The sequence below is a fragment of the Tiliqua scincoides genome, chromosome 1 (assembly GCF_035046505.1).
Source record: "Tiliqua scincoides isolate rTilSci1 chromosome 1, rTilSci1.hap2, whole genome shotgun sequence".
Classification (NCBI taxonomy): Eukaryota; Metazoa; Chordata; class Lepidosauria; order Squamata; family Scincidae; genus Tiliqua; species Tiliqua scincoides.
In genome coordinates this window covers 65152973-65174932 of record NC_089821.1, presented here as the reverse complement: position 1 = coordinate 65174932, position 21960 = coordinate 65152973, and the positions used below count along the sequence as shown (strand labels likewise).

At 46.5% G+C, this 21960-nt stretch overlaps 2 protein-coding genes across 2 annotated transcripts in view; one reads left to right on the top strand and one right to left on the bottom strand.

The window, feature by feature from the left end:
• TMEM132A (transmembrane protein 132A) overlaps positions 1 to 4281 on the top strand; it is a 30747-nt gene extending 26466 nt beyond the window's left edge. The window contains exons 9-11 of the mRNA XM_066630789.1: positions 510 to 783; positions 1515 to 1706; positions 2355 to 4281. Coding sequence (XP_066486886.1) covers positions 510 to 783; positions 1515 to 1706; positions 2355 to 3539 — 1651 coding nt within the window. The 3' untranslated portion in view covers positions 3540 to 4281. The remainder of the gene's footprint in view (positions 1 to 509; positions 784 to 1514; positions 1707 to 2354) is intronic.
• A 2308-nt stretch (positions 4282 to 6589) lies between these two features.
• SLC15A3 (solute carrier family 15 member 3) lies at positions 6590 to 20594 on the bottom strand. Its single transcript, XM_066630798.1, has 8 exons — positions 20031 to 20594; positions 17711 to 18009; positions 16848 to 16998; positions 12106 to 12216; positions 10106 to 10274; positions 8289 to 8447; positions 7768 to 7926; positions 6590 to 7263 (listed from the first exon to the last, which is right to left on the bottom strand). The coding sequence occupies exons 1-8, from the start codon at positions 20592 to 20594 to the stop codon at positions 7109 to 7111; spliced, it is 1767 nt and encodes a 588-aa protein (XP_066486895.1). The 3' UTR covers positions 6590 to 7108.
• Between the last annotated feature and the right edge of the window lie 1366 nt (positions 20595 to 21960).

The following is a 21960-nucleotide window of genomic DNA, read 5'->3' as shown; positions in this document are numbered from 1 at the left end:
TATTACCTACAAGGTCCTTAAAAGTTTTCAATTATCAACAAATAAGCACTAACACAGCTTGAAAAACAAGAGCCTCTACCATGTTTAATAAATACCAAGAACACGCTGATAGAGATGATGAGAATAACAGTTTACTGCCCATAAGTGTGCTATATTTGGTGATAAAACTGCTTCTAGAAGATCATGTCCCTGAGAGCTCACAGCGTTAAAGGTTAGACATGAAAGAGAAAGGGACAGGAAAGAGAAGGACACAAGTAAATGAGCACATGGTAGTCAATGCTCACTTGCTGAGGGACAAAGGTCTGCTTCCTGTTGTAAAAGAAAGTTACACTTTGCAATTGGAAACATTCTGCAGAAGCTACCTGACGTATGTGGTTTTTCCTTGTGGATAACAGCAGCCTACCTTAAAGGAATCTTGTAAAAGATAACTGAGATACTGTATGTGAAGTGTTTCTAGCACTTGCAGTGAGCCATGCTCAGCATGATTTCATTCCTTCTCCGAGCAACAGCCCAGCAGAAACTGAAGGTGGTGGAGAGGAAGCTGAGAGGAGAGCTCGTAGCTGCCGGCTCCAATACCAGCGTGCCGCAGTTCGTTTCCTTGCCCATTTTGTGGCTCACCCTTTAGATGGTGGCCGTCATCTGACCTACATGCCAGGCTCTGATTGGCTGCTGGATGTCTCACATCTGGTGCAGAAACATGCTAGAGTCCAGGACCCTCGAGTGGCGACACTGGAAGGTGGGAATGTGGTGATTGGTCGTGAACCAGGAATGACATCTGTGGAGGTAGGAAGCCTATGGAAAGAAAACTTGGATGGAGGGGTTGTTGTTATTGGCTGCTGAGACTGAGGGGTGTGAGAAGTTTACCTTGATGCATGATGACAACAGAGTCTACGTGCCAAATGCTGTGGTCACCCCCCCCCCCCAACCTGGTGATTTGCCACCCTCTGCTCCTCCTACTACCTGGGTTGGAAAAGGAATGGGGGACGAAGTGTATGAGGAAGCATGGAGGAGAGGACGGTGGTAGGCTAGAGTGTTGGTGACGATCAACCAATCACTTCCTCTTTGTCCATACTTCCTCTTCGTCCCCCTCTTCCTTTTCCAATCCATGCAATGGGAGGAGGAGCAGCGGGGGGCCAGTGAGTGGACAGAGGTGGATACCCCCTGCCACCTCAGTAGGCTTCATGGATGGGCTGCCCTGGTTGATATCTGCTAGAGATGGGCCAGTTTGAAGGTTGGAATCTGTGAGTTGTTGATGACTAGTGCATGTGCTCTGAATGTGCACGTTCCCCTTTGACACTGGGGAGTTAATAGACTGGCCAAAAGTAAAGCAGTGAGGTGAGTAGACTTCTGTGAACAGGTGGTTGTGACTGGTACTCAGTTGGAGACCAGGGTTTGTGGCTATTTACAAGCTTGGATTTGGGATGGATAAGGTGGGATATCCACAGATATGCATACAGGTTCTCGCCACTGTGGCTTTTTGAGTGTAATTGTGTCTCCTCCATCCCCTGGTTCAGGTGCGATCTCCGGTTTCTGACTCTATCCTGGGGGAGCAGACCCTGGTGGTGTCAGAGGAGAAGGTTTCTGTCTCTGAGCTGCAGGCCCAGCTGGTGTCAGGCCTCTCATTGGCACTCTCTGTGGAGCCGGGTCACCCAAATGTCTTCACCGCCACGTGTCAGGGGCTCTCAGCCTTGCGTTCCTTGAAGCAGGTGAGAAGGTGCTGCAGTAGGGTTGCAAAGGAAGAGCCACAATGAGGAGCTGCTGGGTTTAATGCTCATCTGCCTTTTGGACCAAGATAATAGGCTGTGTTGAATAGGCACACTTAAGATGTAACCCTCGTGCTGCTGTAACCTATCCAGGCTGGAACTTTACATTAAAGTGGACACATATGGTCAAATCAGCAGCTTTGCATCTCCGTCTCTTCTCTACCAGGCAAAATCAAGTAATATAAATGTGAGATGGAGCACCCCATAATATGAGTTTCTCTGCACTAGCTGGTGAAAAGGAACAGGATGGAGAAAATCTGCAGTTGTGTGCTGCTGCTCGAGATTGCAGGACTCCCTCTCCTTTCTAGAAAGCTGACTAAATCCTGCAGCTCTCATTTAGCATTGAACTATGCATGCTTCTGGTCCTCAGTGACTCCTTGAAGCAACCTCTCAGGGCTTCAAACTCCCAGACCTAGACAAGCCATAATCAGAAAGATCAGGTGACGGAGCTTGTTTCCAGCATAAAAACTGGTGCCATTGCTGACTTGCTGCAAGCTTTAGCTTGCGTTAAGCTGTGTGTGTGTGCCTGAGTGCTCATATGATCTCTGTAATCTTCTTCCTCTTGTAAACCAAATGTCCTTTTCCATGCAGGAAGCCGTGCTGAGTGTCTGGCTGGTGTTCTCTGATCATACCTCAGCTCCTGTCGAGCTTTATGGCTGGCGTGAGGTGATGCTCTCACTTTCTTCCCTAAACCCGAGTGTGATCTCCGTGCATGTGGATGAGGAGCAGGTCCAGCCCATGATTATGGCCGAGGGACCAGGCCGAGGGTCCCTCCTGCAACTGAGCCTGCATCCCCCAGACTCCTGTCGCAAAGGCAAGCATCGGGCCCCACTCGCTCAAGGCACAATGTGGCTGGAGGTCAACTTTGGCCAGCACCTCCCAACCACCAGCATCCCACGGCAACGGGATCCCCGTCCCCATGGAGAGTCTCCCTTCCAGCGAGCAGAAGGAGCCATGTCAGGGGAAGCAGTGACAGTTGCAGCTGTCACAGAGAGTGGGAGGGGATCAAAGAGGCGTGGCCCAGTGGGGGTGGGACCACCAATGACCAAATTTGAGGGTCCAGGTGGTAGTTCTTATGAGAATACTGAGCAGGAGGAGGAGGAGGAGGAGGAAGATGAGATGGTGAAGGCCCCTGCAAGAGTGACAGACCTGGAGATTGGCATGTATGTCCTCTTGGGTGTTTTCTGCCTTGCCATCTTCATCTTCCTCATTAACTGTGTGGTCTTTGTACTCCGTTACCAGCGCAAGGAGCCTCCTGATGCTGGGTTGGGAACGGCCTCTTCCACCCAACAGCCCCACAACTGGGTCTGGCTGGGCACTGACCAGGAGGAGCTGAGTCGGCAGTTGGATTTGCAGAGCCAGCATTGCCAAGACCAACCCCTTGACCCTGCTGGCACCAGTGATGGGTGCTGCTGTTGCACGGGGCAGGAAGGCAAGATGGAGGCTTTGGCTCAAGACAGCCCAGCTCAGACAGGGCCAGAAACAGAAGTTTCTGCCAGTACTCTGGGCCTGACTGCACAGGGAAGCCCAGCCCTTACCGCCACCTTGTCCAGGAAGAAAGAGGGCAGGGAGGTGGGTGGTCGGCGGAAGCGTGTGGAGTTTGTGACCTTTGCCAATCCTCCCGGCTCTGCCCCCAGCCCCCCTGCCTCCGCTCCTGCTGTTCAGTCCATCCTGGTGGCCAGTGAGGATGATATCCGCTGGGTGTGTGAGGACATGGGGCTGCATGATCCTGATGAGCTGCGCAGCTACATGGAGAGGATCCGGGGCAGCTCCTGACCTCAGGCTCTCCGGTGCTTCACCTCTACCCATATGGGCAAACCAATAAGGGACTAGCATTTGCTCCCCTTGGGTGCTTTCCCAGAATCATCCAGCTGGGCTTTCTACCGTTTTCTTCGAGTGAGGGCTCTGCATAAGAGGAAACTAGCCAGGTCACTCTGCCAGGGAAAGCTGGGCCAGAGATACTCTCGATCTCTATGTTAGAGGTCATCTCTCTTGGCTATACCAGTAAGTCCATGCTCTCTTCATTCTGAGGAGGACTCACAAGCCAGAGTCAACCCACCCTTTACTATCTCCGTAGAGCTAGCTCTCGCTCCTGGACATAGAAGAACACACCTCTCTTGGTTGCTTCTTCACCAGCCCCCACACCAGGCTTTTTTTGAGGTGGGGTGAGGGGCTCGCAGACTTGAACTCAGCAGAACACCAGCAGCAAGCCAACTGTGATGTGCTCTGGAGGGGAACTCAGGGGCTTGCTCCTGGACCTCCCTTATTGCTTTGACTCTCATTGCCAGTGTGTGTCCATTGTGATGGTTTTAACAGCGAGTGTCCTTCCTTCCTTCCTTCCTTCCTTCGGTCTGAGCCTGGGGCTCTTCTTCTACCCTCAAACCCCCCCAGTCTCCCACCTTGAATCTGGGTGAGGGCAGAGCTCCAGAGAGTACTGGCCAGTCCTTTTTTACCCTGGCTGCGTGCCTGGTGTCCTTGACAGTTTTGTACAATCACTCATATTTTATACCTGTAGTACTGGGAGGCTGCCAGGCAAGTCCTTTATTTATGGAAGATTTTTAATTCTTACATTGTTAAAAAATGAAATAAATAATTAAAAAAACAAACCCACAATGCAGTTCTGTGTTTGTACTTTGTGATTTGTGTCTGTTTTCTTACTGATAGGGAGACTAGTCTTGTCCTCTGTAGAAAATACTTTCTGTTAGCCAGGTCAAGGCCAGACACCTGAGAGCCACCCCCTTTCTGGATCCTATCTATAACCATCATGGACTAAACCATGACTTGGACTAAATGGAACAGAACCACTGTAGCTCCTCAGTTCTCAAACTTACTACAGTCACAACACCCTGTAGTCATGTAGCCTTGTTGCAGTGGCGCCATCGTCCAGTTCTCGTGGACACTGCCATCTGGAATTACACAAGATTTCAGCAATCTCATGCAATTCAAGATGGTGGCACCTGGGAGAGCCGGTAAGAAGTGGCTGCTGGGGGCATCTCGCTGCACCCCTGAGAGTTTGCCACAGTGCCCGTAGACATCATGGTGCACAGTTTGGGAACCACTGGTCTAAGCAATCTAAGGCCCTTGTCAGAGGTGTGGGAGTAGTACAATTATTATTTAAAATATTTCTAGGCTGCCATTCAATTTCCTTGCAAGGTCCAATAAGCATATGCTGTTTCTGACAAGTCCACGATGCAATATGTGGGCATGGGCCATGAAACTAATAGCCTTTCTGCAGTTTGCCAGCCAGGAGCTGCAAGCCTCTGCAGTGCCAACCTAGCAGCCTCCTTCCTTTTGCCACTGACTTACAATGCCCCACGGCAAGGGTCTCAGGTTCCCACCCCATTTGGTCACTCTCAGTAGGGGCAACCTCTTATTTCCCAGCACCACCCATCAGCAGTTTCCTTTACCATTAATAGACATGTAGAAGGGAGAATTTAAGCAGCTGCAGCTTCCCTCATCATTACATGACAAGATATTAAAGGTACAGGAGTTTTGCCCTCCTAAAATTGGTTGACTGTACAAGTCCCTCTAGCTGCTACAAACAACTCCCTTTCTCCCTTTACCCCTTAAATAAGCTGACAAGCTACAGGCCTACTGATAATAAACCATTTAGGACTAAATTTTCTAATTCTGGGAAATGGCCAACACAAGCACTTATCTGAGATTCTGCAGAAGTCAAATATGAACTGTTTTTACAGGAATATGATCAGCAGTTTAATTTAAAAAAAAAAAACAACCCATGAAGACAGCTGAGGAACAAATCCAGCACATTCAAAGCTTCACCTGAAATGGGCTGCAATGGATTCTAGCCCAGCTGGGTATGCTCGATATTCTGGACAAACTCAAAGACTCTGCTAAATTATAAAAAAAGATGATACCCATTTCCAGTCACTAGGATTGCCTTGGATATCTTCCACCCTACCAACTACTGATGACGTTTCATTGTGGGGTCATGTGTTTTAGTTTTGCTCGGATCCTTGTGTTCCAACCTTTACCATTCTGAAAAGAATACTGAGGCAAAGCTTAAAGGTCAGGAAAGGTTATTGAATATACATACTTATTCCTTTTAGATTTAGAACATTGTGGCTTGCATCTGCAAGTAAGTATATGTTCAAGCAGAAGGTCAGGAGTGCTTTACTTTCCAAAAGGAAACTGAAAGGATGACTTCCATTGGGAATTCATTCCCCCATATTCACAAGATGAGGTCATATTATGTAAAATCAAAATATTTAGATTCACCAGTTTCAGTATAGCTGAAGTGTAAACTTAGGAGAGCAATGGAAGTTGTTTCCTTTAAGGTAGTGGTTCCCAAATTTTTTAGCACCAGGACCCACTTTTTAAAACAATGGTCTATTGGGATCCACGTAGCTTTACGAGACTAAACAAAAAATTTCACTTAACCAGCTGCTCATGCCTCTGTTTTTATCCTTTTTACTATGGGAAAGGCAGGAATCGCCTTCTGTTGAGCTCCATGTTCAACTGATTGGGACCATTCTGGTGGCCTTGCATTCCCCTCGGCCTAATCTTCAAAGCAGAGTGAGGCACGTTCACCTACTCATGAGTAACTGCGCACAAGCTGCTCCATTTTGGATTTCATAGGGCTTTCCTTTCCCTTACATTTTCCTCGTTAGCTATCTGCTTGTCAGTTTTGCAACCCACCAAAAATTGGGTCATGACCCACTGGTGGGCCATAATCCCCAGTCTGAGAACCACAGCTCTAAGGCAAAAAATAACACACTGTGACTGACAATGTGTATTCTTGAGACTAAATCAGTTCACAGAAGAGAATATATCATATATCACCTTTCTGTCACTGGATATTACCTGGAATGTTGCAATTTCCTCAATTCTCAGTCTGTCTTTGGTACACCCATCCTGGCCTTAGCCAGTGAAAACCTTGAAAAGAAGAATTTCATGAAGTTGCCATGACTGACTAAAGGACTAAAAAACTGTGTAGAGTGAGAGGGATGACTTACTGCAGAGAGAAATTCAGGTACTGGTAGGGGCAAGAGTCTGTTGGCTCTTACAAGCAGCTTTACTGGGCCAGACAAGAGTCTACCTAATCTAGTCACAGAGGCTTGTATCGCAAGATAATTTCAGCTCTCAGCTTTCCAATTAGTCACACACAGCTTCTGAAAATAAGGTGTTAGTGAACCTTGAATATGGGGCTGTGTTCCCCAAGCTTCTTGGCTAGTTGCCACGGATGGTTCTGTTCTCCATTAATTTTTCTTATCCTTTTACGTGAGTCTTTACATCCCACATCCCATAGGTTAGCCATGCACTATGGCAGTGTTGTTTGGCTTCATGCCGAGATGAGCGGAACCTCCTTACAGTCCTGAAGCATCTTAGTTGCCCTCACGTCCAACGCAGGGGAAGCAGGAGGTAGACCGCTGCTGACGGTCATAGCGAACGGCAATCCAGACAAAGAGAAGGCAGGTTACTGCCTGAATCACAGCCAGCAGGAAGAAATAAAAATCCATCCGACAATTGTTAATGTTCCCTGAAGGAAAGAGGAAGATCCATTAGTGCACCCAAAGGAGGTCAGCAGATTCCAGCGCTGAAAGCTGGGAAAGTTACTGATCTTGGTGATCCCTGCTTTGAATTCTCTGCATAAAGCAGCCTGACTTTTTTCTGTTGTCTCTCTGAGTACCTTCTTGCCCTGCCCTCTCTTCCATCATAACCAAATATGGTCCAGACGTTTCAGGGGGGCCCACAAGAACCACTGCTACCAGCTTTGCTATCAGTGCAGATGAGGTTCAGCTAGACCAGGTGGAGGGTCCCACACCTACCAAGAGAATACTCTAAGCACCTTGGTGCATAATGTGTGACTATACAAGTGACCCAGCAGGCTGCCACATTCTGCACCCACTGCAATTTCAAACTGTCTTCAAGGGCAGCTCCACACAGAGCCTGTTACAACAGTCTAACTTTGATGTCACCAGAGCACAGATCACCATAGCCCAGGTCCAAAGTTGTATCATACATCTCTCTTTCTACTACTCACCATAATCCTCTGGACAATTCATCCAACCATTGGTTGGCACTGAGAGCAATGTCAAGAGGCCGGATCCTAAAAGTGATCCTATGCCAGAAATGAAGAAGAAGAAACCCATGATGGCTCCTTGCATGGATTTGGGAGCTTCAGAATAGGCAAATTCCAGCCCTGGGAAAGAGGGAAGAATGTAGAGGATAATACCAGTAGATTTATGCTTTTTTAAAGGCTGCGTGGGTGCTGTTTTCTTTTTTTTTTCAGGTATGTGTTTGATCTCTTCCAAATTCTGCATGTGTTATTATTGTCTTTATCTTTTGTACACTGCTTTGAGTATTTGTTCAGAAAGACAACACACAAACAAATAGACATTACATGCAGATGTAGCCTGACTATGATGGGGGGACAGAGAAATGGAAGGAGGAAAAGGGCTGAAACTTTTCCTGCTCACTGTTCCCCTGCTCCAAATCAGTGGCCTCTGCCCCAGGGTTCCAGAAGGTGCTTGAAAAGGCTGTTGTACCATTTGTGCTGCTTACCTGGAATGCTGGCAAAGATTTCACTGACTCCAATGAGCAGATACTGGGGGATCTGCCACCAGATGGGGAGTGAGGCTGCAATATAGTTATCCTTCCCAATTCGTTGTGAGATGGTCTGGTTGTTGTTCACGTAACTCAGCCTGCTGGTCTCTAGAACACCTGTTGGGAAGCAGCAGTGTTTAAAACCAAAGGAAAACATGCACAGTATCACCATATGCACTTCACAGATGGGGCCTTTTAACCATAGAGCATACATGGGCTCTATCTAGGGAGCCCTCTCCCTCACTTTAGGACCCCTTAGCAGTTTCCATTCCTTTAACAAGAGTATTCCCCGTACAACAATAGCTCTGCCTGCTAACAGCCAACAAGACAGCTACATCATGCACTTCAGTGCATTTTAGTGCTTTCCAATTAATGTTCTGAATTGCTTTCCTCCACCCTGACTATTGTTTTGATGAACTGTTGTTATATTGCTGCAAGATATGTAAATGTCAGCTTAAGGAGTCTTAAAGGCTGATGTTTCATCAGGAGGGCACTGAGAGGGAGTAAGAGGCTGGGCATTCTCCTATTAAGCTAGAAGGAGAAGTACCAGGTCCAAGTACCCAAGCTTACCTCAGGGCAAGGGAACAAATGTCCTCTTATTCTGAGTAGGCCTCCAGAGGCCAAAACTCCTCTGGTATACAGTGCATGCCATGTTTGTGTAACTGCATTGTCATACCAGGAGTTAGGTAAGATTGGGCTGCCTGTCCTATAAAATAGTTTCATTTGTCTATGTCCAGATTGTTTCAGCTAGAATAGTCACATTCAGCTGTGCAGAAGGTGGGCTATGAAAATGTAGGTATCTTTCACCTGGGATACCCTTTGGTCACTGCAGGAAAACAAGTTGTGGGCCATATATGAAGCTGCCATTTACTGGGTCAGATGTTGATCCACCTAATGTATTGTCTACAGTGACTGGCAGGATTTCAGACATGGTAATTTTCCCAAGCTTTCCTGGAGATGCTGCCAGGGATTGAACCAGGGACCTTCTGCATGCAAAGCAGATGCTCCCTGTCACTGATCTCCCTTCCCACCCCAGCTGTGCAGGTTTCTGCCAGTCATACAGCCTTGTAGGAGAGCAGTGCTGGCCAAAGCATCCTAGTCCTCTGGCACTGCAAGTCTAGGGACAGATCTGCACCTTCAGAAAACAGACCCAAGCACAATTATCCTGGTGGGGGAGGACATGATGGATTGCATGTCACATCAAAAATTCCCTACCTATGGAAGACTAACGTGTCTGTCTCAAAGTAGGGTTCTAGCTTCACTTCTTCCCTAGTGGGTATGTATTCTACATACACTTAGGGTGCAATCCTAACCCCTTATGTCAGTGCTTTCAAGCAATGAAGCTTTGAGGTAAAGGAACAAACATTCCCTTACTTTGAGGAGGCCCCAGTGAGTGACACCCAACTGCAGGATGCAGCACATGTCCCACTGGTACCACTATGCCAGTGCTGGCATAAACCCAGAATAGCATTCAAAAACATGCAGTCTTCCCCTCCCTACATATTTCTGAATGTACAGACTGACTCTCAGAAGCACTCAGAAGCACTCCTGATTCCTCTAGTCAGGAATGTGTAGACAAACTTGGTTTCTCAAGTGGCCAATAAAACTCAAATCTTTCTAGATTGTAAGCCCCTCAGGGCAGAGACCTGTCTTTATGTAAAGGGCCAATAACACTGATGGCACTTTGTAAATTACTAAGCATAAAAATAATGTTTTGAACTTCAGCTCAAGAAATAGAGATGTGGTGGATACAAGCTAATGAATGAATGACTCACCTGCTGCAATGACTGAGGCCAGGCCAAAGAACATACCCAAAGCCATTCTCTTTAGTGCTGAAGGCAACAGCTTCCTTTTTGCCAGGAATGGATCTATGATTCGGTCCTTGAGCGGGACCAGAATCACCAGAACTACCACATTAGCTAACAGGAGCCAGGCATCTGGGAACTAGAGAGAGAATGGGGTCAGGACAAAGAAACATGGAGACCAGCAACAATACCAGTTCCTCCTTGAGAGTCACTACAGTTGCCTACTTCACAGACCTGAAGCACATGAGAACATCTGTTGTATAGGGTGATTACAGTGAGTGAGTCCATTTCATGGAGCTGCTAAAGACCAAGTCACTCAACCAAATTATCGCACTCAGTGGATTCACGTTGACGTGCTTGCTGAGCTCAGCAGTAGTGCTTTACCAAAGGTTCACAGCTCACAATTCCATTCCTGTTCATTTTACCATGAATGGGCATCAAAACTAGGATAGGCAATGCCATGACAAGTGAACTGAGTTGCAGACTGGACACCTATTGAAGAATCATAAGCCATTTTGCCCAAACCTACATCTGCTCAACCTATGTTTTCAACACAACAGTTTGGCTATGTGAGTCGACCCTTGCTGTCACCAGTAATTCATAAGCTATCACCTGGGCGCACAAAGGGTTGTATCCTATCTTGCAAGATCACTGGCTCCTGCTTGCGCAAAAGGGGAAGAGGTACTAATTCTGGCAATTCCTCCTCCCCGCTCCAGCTCCCCAAATGGTATACTGTCTTGCTCCTGAGGGTCCCCCAACAGAATGAAGTTGAGAGACAAATTGTAGTACCGACCACACAGGCACCAAGCAGACACAATGGACTGGCAATGTCAGAGAGCACAGGGATACAGACAAATCAATACAGTATCATTCTACTCCTTCCAATAAAAGAGATGCTTTTACGTACAATCCTGAAATAGAAGCAATCCCCTTGAGAAACAAGTCTGTTGCCACACAAACATCTGACGTCTTTGTCCAGAATCTCTCACTGTCCACCCTATACAGAAGATATTTTCCTCACATTTTGGTTCCTCCCTGATCACAGTCCAGCTTGTGATCCAAGGGGAAATACGGCAATTTCTGTTCTGGGCTAATCAAGGCCTGTGAGCATAGTTAGAATCACAAGCAGTCTGTCAGCAGCTGTTCCGCTCACAAAGGTCGATTGTGCTTAGGAAGACGAGAAGGAATTTTGCTTTAGGAACTCAGTCTCATATTCTTGCTTTCTCCAAACAATGTTTCCATTTTTCCCTACCTTGGAGCAACACTTGAGCTCACTAATACATCCAGAGGCATAGCGAAGGGGGGCAGGAGGGGTTCATTGCCCAAGGTACCACACCTGGGGGGGGTGCCAACCTGCATCCACGACAGTGGATGTGGAAGTGGAGCTGGCCTGCCCATTATTCTCCCTGCCCATGGTGCTGTCTCCTGCATCCCCTTCTTCTGTACCTTCTCCTGCTAATTTTTCACAAAAAAAAGCAGTTTCACAAAAAAGCAATTGCTCAGAGTGCACACAAAGGAGGTACTGCACCTTCTCATGCATCTCTCGTGGGCATGCTGGAGCGGTTGCAGGCCGCTCTGAGCAGCTGACCACTTCCTTCGCCTTTTTTTCTCAAGGAGGGGGAAGCAAAAAAAGTGGTTGATCACTCAGAGCACCATGCAACTGCTCCTAAGTGCTATAACCCATCACCCTCCATCATCACATCACCACAATTACTTCCGGCTCAGGCACTTCCAGGGTAGAGGGTGACATCAGGAGTCATGGTCCCAGATGCCAGCTACACTAGTGAATACATCCTGCCGAATCCCAGTCACCATGTTACAGAATGACACTATTACGGAACATCTACAGACATGAAACACAGTTCCATGGGCTAAAGTGGAAACCCTTTCCAAGGCTTCTGGGGCTGACTAAACCACAATGTTCTGCCTCCCATAGGCAAAGTAGTTGATATCTGCTTTTTTCAGCTTACCGTGTAGCCATTATCTGTGGATGCAGAGAAAGAGCTGATGTTCAGCTGCCTGTTCTCAAAGATGTTGGGGATGAAGAGGTGCAATCCCTGCAGGTAGTAAGTTGACTGCATCTAAAACTCAACAGAAGAGGAATGTCATTAAAGAAGAAAGAGGTGCTTCTACTGGACAGGTCACTAGCACCTTAACTTGGCCCAAGCTGGTAACAAGAAATAAGCTATTTGGAGATCATGTCAACAGTGTTTGCTACATACAGGAAGTTGTTGTCATGTTAGTTCCAAAGACTGTACTACAGGCAAAGCTATACACCACATGAAACATGCTGTATGGCCCAGGATGTTTGGCTTAAAAAAAATTAAGTAGCAGGTGCAGGGATGATCAGGATTTCCCTAGTGCCATGGTCCCAACTAAAAACACATCCCAAAGCTGCCATTAGCCTGGAAAAGAAGATTCTACTGGTGTCAATAGCAGCTTTCATCCCAGGGGTAATAGCAGCAGCACTGGTGGTACAATTTTGACAAGACTGCAATGTGAGGGGAAAAGTTAAATAAAATTTCCCCTTCCCATGCACCAAGGTCCCAAGCCTGATTCCCTCCTCCCCCAGCACCTGCTATGTAACTATAAAGAACCATCATCATTGGCATCCTTCAGTCTTGGGAGACTATGGTATTGCGCTCTGAAAAGTGGTTCTGGAATAGCATCTAGTGTGGCTGAAGAGGCCAATTCTGGAGTGACAATCCCTTCCACACTGGGAGCAAATGTAGTCTGTCCCCGGTGTGTCTTCCTGGCTGTGGGCCTTCCTTCTTTGCCTCTTTGCCTCAGTCTGTTGGGCAAGTGCTTCTTCAAACTGGGAAAGGCCATGCTGCACAGCCTGCCTCCAAGCGGGACGCTAAGAGGCCAAGATTTCCCATCTGTTGAGGTCCATTTCTAAGGCCTTCAGATTCCTCTTGCAGATGTCCTTGTATTGCAACTGTGGTCTACCTGTAGGGCACTTTCCTTGCATGAGTTCTCCATAGAGGAGATCTTTTGGGATCTGTCCATCACCCATTCTCAGACATGACCAAGCCAACACAGGCACCTCTGTTTCAGTAGTGCATACATGCTAGGGATTCCAGCTCGTTCCAGGACTGTGTTGTTTGGAACTTTGTCCTGATAGGTGATGCCGAGGATGCGTTGGAGGCAGCGCATGTGGAAAGCGTTCAGTTTCCTCTTCTGTTGTGAGCGAAGAGTCCATGACTCGCTGCAGTACAGAAGTGTACTCAAGACACAAGCTCTGTAGACCTGGATTTTGGTATGTTCCGTCAGCTTCTTGTTGGACCAGACTCTCTTTGTGAGTCTGGAAAACATGGTAGCTGCTTTACCGATGCGCTTGTTTAACTCGGTATTGAGAGAAAGAGTGTCGGAGATCATTGAGCCAAGGTACACAAAGTCATGGACAAGCTCCAGTTCATGCACAGAGATTGTAATGCAGGGAGGTTAAAGAACCACACAGGGCTAAAGTGTGCTTAATGTAATGGATCATTTGGCTCTCAGAAATACATATACTGTCTTTTGGTTCATGGGCACATGCAAATGCACAGTAATGGGCTGTGATGTGAAAAACCTGGTTGTGATCTTCAGAGACTTTTACTCATCAGTGGTGTAAACGTTTCTTGAAACTCCATACAGAAAATGCATCAAAGACTAAGGAAATGCCCAACCAAATCCAGCATCAAAAACAAGCATTTAATATCTTGTCCGGTGATTAGTTATGCAGAACTGGCTATTTACATGCTGTGCCCTTGGTGCCAGTTCCACTACAACAACTGTGCTTTCCACACAAATGACAGACACATATTACAAGGCACGTACCCCGTGTAACGAGTAGGGCTGCAACAGAATGGAAAATGAAACCACAGCAGTGTGGTCAGTTTAAGTATACAGGAATCACAATAAATATAAAAAAACTCAATTACATGTGCCATAAACAGTTCTCTTCCATAGCAAGCAAAGAATATATCATACATTCAGAACTAGAATATTCAGAATATTTTTCACCATTAACTGGTTAATCAGTTTAAAAGGTAGATTAATAATCAATTTAGGCTACACTTCTATAAAGGCTTACCTAGGAGTAGGTTCGATTGAATGCAAAGAGCCTTACTTCATGCATTCAAGTTTATAATTCATAAACTTGACATGCATAAGTTTATAATTCTGTGTTTCTCAAACTGTGGGTCGGGACCCACTAAGTGGGTTGCAAGCCTATTTCAGGTGGGTCCACATTCATTTTAATATTTAATTTTTAATATATTAGACTTGATGCTACCATGGGATGTGACTGCATTTGGGGAAATATTACAGACCTGTACTTTTAACAAGCTACTATGTATATTCTTTTAACAACGATTGTCAATGGGACTTACCGTATTTTTCGCTCCATAAGACGCACTTTTTCCCCCCAAAAAAGTGGGGGGGGGGAAGTGTGTGCGTCTTATGGAGCAAATACTGGGGGCAAGGTCCGCACTGGGGGCAAGGTCCTCATCTGCACAGGTGCTGCAGAGGGAGGGCAGGCAGAGAACAAAGGGGGCAAGGTCCGCACCGGGGGCAAGGTCCTCATATGCACAGGCGCCACAGGGGGAGGGCAGGCGGAGAACAAAGGGGGCAAGGTCCGCACCGGGGGCAAGGTCCTCATTTGCACAGGCGCCACAGGGGGAGGGCAGGCGGAGAACAAAGGGGGCAAGGTCCGCACTGGGTGCAAGGTCCTCATTTGCGCAGGCACCACAGGGGGAGGGCAGGCTTACTTTAAAAGTAAGTTTTCCTCCTCTAAAAACTAGGTGTGTCTTATGGTCAGGTGCGTCTTATGGAGCAAAAAATACGGTACTCCTGGGTAAGTGTGGGTAGGATTTCAGCCTAGGATGGTTAAACATTTTCCTGCTTGATGATGTCACTTCTGGTCATAACATCACTTTCAGTGGGTCCTGACAGATTCTCATCCTAAAAAGTGGGTCCCGGTGCTAAATGTGTGAGAACCACTGAGTAACATACTGTCTTTTTTCAGGGGTGGGGAATTATCTCAACAGTTCGTTCAAGTACCAGAACATCACTGTGAAAATAAATGAAGCTGCATTGTACAGAAACATCATAAGCTGGTACCAGAATAGCTATCCTCCTAGCCAATTTTTAACAATTTGCTTTAAAATAATCTATTCAATTGTTTGTCAGTGCATTCCTGTCCTCTCACAAATATCTCTTTGGGAAAATTAGTTCTAAATTTATTGGCAATGCACACTTACCCAAAACCAAGAATTTATAACCTGTTTAAAAATTTGATGGGAATAGAAACATTTCCATTTTCATTTCTTTGGCTTTTAATGCCCATTTCATTTCTACTTTATTATAACCACTTGTCAATTTTACAGCTGTGTTATGGCAGTAAATGAGAATCAGGGGGAAAATGAAACTGACAGGCCTCGGTTTTTTCTGTTCCTTCTCTTCCCTGGTAGCTGAAGCTACAGCAAATTTTGCAACCTGATCCTGTTCAGCATTACTTGGAACCCACAATTTGAGAAACACTGCAGTACAGGTCCAGCCTATTTATACACGGATTTTTTATACACAGATTTGACTCAACACGAATGGCCCCTGCAAATGAGAAAGAATGTGCTGATCCCTGGAAAAGGGGAAAAATGCATCCCTTTAAAATCAGTTTAAAAAACTGAACAGTCCTTTAACAACAGCCTCCTTAATGAGAGAGTGAGAGAGAGAGGGCAGCAGGCTAACAATCCATCAATCCTTCTCTCTCCTTTGGACCCCTCCCTTCCCCCAGCACATACATAAGAACATAAGAACAGCTCCACTGGATCAGGCCATAGGCCCATCTAGTCCAGCTTCCTGTATCTCACAGCGGCCCACCAAATGCCCCAGGAAAGTGAAAGAAAGGGATCATTTTGCATTGGCTGAGTGAAGTGCTGATGGATTGTCTTCTTAATGACTCTTATCTTAGAGTCAAAAGGTCAGCAAGGCTGTTTTTCAATCACTGGAGCAAAGAAACTTTGTTTTTTTTAATTGATTTGCTATAGTGCATTTTTTTTATCCACCTGAGTGCTTGGAATGGAACCCACACAAATAATTAGTCTCAACCTGTACTCTTAAAATTTGAGCAGAAGAGAGGATCTGGGTGGATGAAGCTTGTCCAGGGTCTAAAGACTCATGAGACAACCAGGTGGCTGAAAAAAATCAGGTCTGGATCTGGCCAGTGGCTGACCAGGAGACTTCATGGGAAACCCATGCAGACCACATTAAGGTTCAGCATGGAAGAATAACTAGACAGAAATAATTACATGCATTGCTGTGCAGGGAACAGAAAAATCACATTTCATTTTCTATACAAATATGAAAGCTACAGGACCCCTCTTCTGTTTTGCATCAGGTCGTTCTAGTTCTATGCAGAGGCCATTTCATACATTACTGATGAGCAAACCTGGGTACATTCTACAGGGAGCTGCTGTCAATCCTGCCTCCCTGAGGGCATAACTCCACAATATCTAGTTCAACCTACCCTACATTTTAAAATCATTACAATGTGCATTTTACTGCCCCTGTTCCATATCATTAGATGCACATCATAATGACATCATTACACTTTTGACACAATTTTGGAAAGATGCACATCCTCCACCCTCTGTTCCTTTTTGCTCCACCTGCTAAATAGATCAAACTGCAGCAGGGAAGTAGGACCGTGCTGTTCCTGTATGCGCTCTACCTGGAAATAGACCATCCAGTATGGGATGAGAGTGAGCAGCACTGGCAGGATCTTCATCATTGCCTGGAAGTTGGAGACATCCTCATCTGAAGGCCCCCCAGGCTGATGCCCTGGACCAGCAGCTTCAACTTCTGACTGAGGATTGCCTGCTCTGCAGAGAAACGAGAGAAAATAATGTATAAAGTCTTTTAAAATATAATAGGGGACAGATTCTGGGTTTCAAAGGCAGTTTGTTTGAGCATGTTGTCCTGAAGTAGCAATTTCACCTTCAGATCCCTTTTCGGAATCAAGACTGTTACATCAGATCCCAAAGTAATGGTGCCTACAACAATGCACCCTGTACAAGACAGAGAGGGTACCCATCTCTTTCACATCAAGTTTTCAGCAACTTCCGAGCCTGGGCATTGAGTCAAGTGTATTAAGAAGCACTTGTAGGTCCACTGTCTAAAGTGGGGAATTCACCTTCTGCCCAAGCTATAAAGAAGGCCTACCTATTTCAAGGGTAAAGAGGATGCAATGCTTTTTCTGAGGCACAACTGAAAGAGACTTTCTCTAATACTTTAAGGACTCTTTTCACATAGTCACTCTCCACGCCATGTTGACAAACAAAGCAGCTCTCCTAGTTATTCCATTATGCATGCTTTGCTTACAGAAGATCTGCATCTGAAACCCTGGAAAGGCCTGGACAGTCAATACCAGGTTAAATGGACCAATGTCTCACTCAGCCTCCTACGGCCATTATTAGTGAGAAGATAACTACCTTGACAGGACTAAATGACACTTACATAGCCCCATTCCATTCGCTGATACGAGGAGGCAATGAGGCCATCCTGCTCAACTGAAACAGGCATTCTCTTTCTTACCTGTTTTTGGTGGTCCTCTTCCGAAGTGCTTGACCACAGCAGCTGCGTTGAAAGGCCAGCTGGAACATGGTGGAGACTTGGCTGCCCGTGGCACGCTTTGTGACAAAGGTGGGGGCAGCCAGGAGGAAGACTAAGAGGGCAAGGGCCAGGCAGGCAGCAGGGATAGTGTAGCCAATAAAGAAGTCTACATCCTGCTGTATAAAGGCAACAACTAGCAGGGAAATCACAGCCCCAATATTAATGCTCCAGTAGAACCAGTTGAAGAAACGTCGCGTTGCCTCCCGGCCACGGTCTGTCACCTGCAAGGAAAACAAGGCAAGGGATTGAAGCCACAACCTTTTGAACAAGTACAGTAAGATTGGATTTCTGACAACCAGGAAAGGAAGCTCTTGTAAACTGGAAGACAGTCGGTTCTCTCTTTTTCTTTCTCTTTTCAGGCCAGCCAATCCAAGTATCGGTGGAGCAGTAAGAATGTCTGAGAGTTTGCAACTTGTGTGAATTTATTTAAGTTACGTATTATGTATGATATGCATGGAGAGTAACACTGGAAGAATGAAGGAGAATGGAATGAACTGAGCTGCAACTTGAAGGGGTAATAATGATGTTGATATTAATATACACGGATGCTCCTGTCCTGACACATTCTGTCCCTTGGGGAAAAAGTACTGTCTCCTGCACTGCACATGAATCACACAGGTAAACATGAGAAAGCGAAGGATTTACAGGAAAGAAGAGACATCTTTCTAGCTTGAAAGGGAAAGAGGGTAGGATGGGTTTACAAAGGATGCACAAAATTGGGCTGAGGGTGGGAACTGGGGGAAGGGGCATTAAAATCTCTCTTTAGCAAATGCCAAAATAAGGGTAGACTGATTTTAATCAAGGTGATTTAAATTGCCAAGAAAAAAACAGCCAATTTAAAGCCCTGATTTAAATCTACATTTTCCATTTATTATTTACATGCTCCCTAAATAAAAGTGCATGCAAATTGATAGGTAAAGTCATAAATATTTATAATGAGAGCATTGGCTCTGTGCCAGCTGCAGAAATCAGGCACTTACTAGGTATAAAACAGGAGTTTAAAAATCACCCAGATGGATCAGGTGGATGACTCCTCTGGTGAATGGTTGCCAGTTTCTGCTGCCTTCCAAGATGAAGCCATAAATGTGTGAATTATTGTGCCTATATTACTGGTAATTGACAGAGCTGCTTTTCTCCACAGTTCATAAAACAGCCATAAGTTCATAAGAGGACAACACATTCAGTTTTAAGAGACTATGGATTCTGACCAAATTATATTTTAAAAATCATTTAGCTGAAATGTTTTTAAAAATCTGATTTACATTTTAAAAATCTGATTTTTCCCCCTAAATTAAAACACACACCACTGATTTTTATCCTGGCCAAAACCATATTCTGACCACCCTTCCTGCAGAGCAACTGGGAGCCCAATCCTATCAAATTTTCCAGTGCCAGTGCAACTGTGCTAATGGGGCATGCACCGCATCTTGTAGTGGGGCAGCAGTCACAGAGGCCTCCTTAAGGTATGGGACATTTGTTCCCTTACCATGGGGCTGCATTGTAGTTGCACCGGGGCTGGATATTTGGATAGGATTGGGCCCAAAGTGGCATTAGAAACTCAGTCTACAATGGAGGGAACACAAAGAGTTAACCTCAGAGATTCTGAACAAAAAGCAGGACTGCGTTTGTATTAGGGGAGTGGCACCAAATCCTCCAGGCTCTGGAAAGAGAAAGCAGTTCTACCCTTCTGCCATGAAGTTCTGGGATTTGGGTAAGAGGAACCAAAACACTCTCAACAAGTACATAGAAACAACCTTCCTTGGATCCCCAAGGAACTCACTGAAAATATTCCTCCTTTTTCACACTAGTTGTGTGTGTGTTTGCAACTTCAAATGTTCAGAGTTATAATGTTCTAACAGGTGCAAACAAACCAAATTAAAATCACAAGAGGCTAGCCAAAGAAAAAAATAAGCACAGGAACACCATACCTTCTGAAACTTAAATCATAGCATAGGTCATTCTCTACCAAGGCTAGAAAAACACACTTTCAAAAATGAAAATGGACAACCACCTGTTTTTCTCCAAATGTCTATGATTACAAAGTTTGTCATTCATTTGTTTGTAGTGACTCTGGGTGAAAACTCAGTACACTGGAAGTGTTCATCTTTGTGATACTGCTGAGCCATCTCCAGGCCATCCTTGGCTTTGAAGAGGCAGCAGAGGTTGAGCCAAAGTCTACTGGTTTCCCACCCCCACCCCCCACCCCCAAAAAGGAAGGAGAATGTGAGGTGAACTCCCTTACCTGGTCAGCACCAAAGGGTGTCAGGTTGGCCTTGACGGAGCTGATGCCCAGGGCCAGGAGCAGCAGGCCAGAGTACATGAAAGGGGCACAGTACTGGCTTGGCAGTTGTTGCTTGCACTCTGTGCTCTTGCTTTGGCATGAGGGCTGAACCATATAAGCTGGCATCTCTCCACACAGCAAGAGTCGCCCATCCTGGGAAGCCGTGGCGGGCAATAAGCAGGCCGATATCAGGTAGAGCAGGAAGCTGAAGGCAATGGTCCAGTAACGGCCCAGGTAAGCGTCTGCAATCCATCCTCCAATGGGCGACAGCAGGTAGGAAGCCCCAATGAAGAGCAGTGCAGCCCGTGAAGCCTGTGAGCCACTCCAATTGAAGTTGCTGCTGTTGAGGTACAGAACGAGATTCGAGACGATGCCAAAGAAAGCAGTCCGCTCCAGAATCTCCACCAGCAGCACGGCTGCACAGGCCGCCTTTCTGCCCTCAAAAGGGGACGTGGCAGGCCTTTCTGGGGCCTCATCCTGCCCCAACAGGGGCTTCCGCTCCCCTTGGGCCCTTGCAGAGGCCATGCAGGCCCTGCCTCAGAATGCTTATTCTTTCAGGTTGAAGCCCCCTTTCTGTCCCTGCTTTCTGTCTGTCTCCCTCTTCTCCTTCTGGACCTTTCTTCACCAACGTCTCTCCTCTTCCCCAGTTCTTTCAATGCTGCTTGCACTTCCCCATTTCTCTGCTCAATACACACATCATATGACAGCTAATTTCCCTGAAAGGAAACTTTCATGTTCGGGTTCCCCTTTCACATGAGGATGAGGTCATCATGCATCATCCCTCCCCCTTTCCAGGCCCCCACCTCCTTTCTCAGTACCTTTTCAAAAACTGGTCTTTCTCCTTGGTTCTGTTTGGTTTTCCTCTCTCCAAAGTTTCTTTTTTGGTGAAGGAGAGTGCAACTAGACAGAGTGTAGGGAGATTACAATCTTTTGTATGTGTGTGAAGTTAATGCAAAGGGTGGGGGCTCAATCAGATCAGGCTATATTGTTAGGGGCCTGAGTTAATCTTTTCCCATTAATTGTTTTCCTGCTTAAATTGTTCTCCCCAACTGCTATGAACTGCATGGAAGAAATGTATAAACAATCTTCCCCAGTCAAATCAACAACTGCTGTTATTTCAACTCTTGTTTCTGGTAAGATCTCAGCCACGACTGTCCTATGTCTACCTCCTTTCTGGACAATAAACTACTGACACTGAAGCTGACTTGAGGCCCGATTTTGAACAGTGCGCGCTGGCTCACTGCTGGTGCACAGTGTTGCAAACATGCCGTAAGGCATGTTTGCAAGCCCTTACCGCTGGCCCAGAGCCAGAGCTAGTGCAGCAAGAGCCTGAGCACTAGGCCTGCATTCTGCTGCCTGGCGGTCACCTAACTGCCTTGCGGCAGAGAGGTGAGTGAGAGTGTGGGGGGAGGCAGGGAGGAGATGCTCCGAGGCAAAAGAGGCAGGGGAGGGCAAGCAGAGGGCAGGGAGGAGGCATGACAGGAGTAGGGAGGGGGTGGGACCAGTGGAACTCTGCTCCAGTGGATCCTGAGCCCCGTTTCAGGCCATGTGGCCCAACACGGGACTCTTTGATTCTGCGCCAGCTCAAGAGCCACTGCACAATCAAGTAGCCCCATTGCAGGGCTACTTCCCTTACTCAGCGGTAGAGGATGAAAGCGAGGAGGTGGTGGAGGCTGCCCAGGGCGCGTTGGATGCCACGCCTGCCATTTTGGCACTGTGACAGCCCCGTGCTCCAAGCAGCTCAGGAATGGGCTGTTATCTCCCCTAAGTAACAGGTCTGAAGTTCTTTTCAAGGCCCTCAATGGAATAGGCCCAGGCTATCTCTGAGATCAGCTCCTGGAATCTCATCCTGGCCTGTTGGATAGCCATCACTTGAGGGTTTGGGAATCAC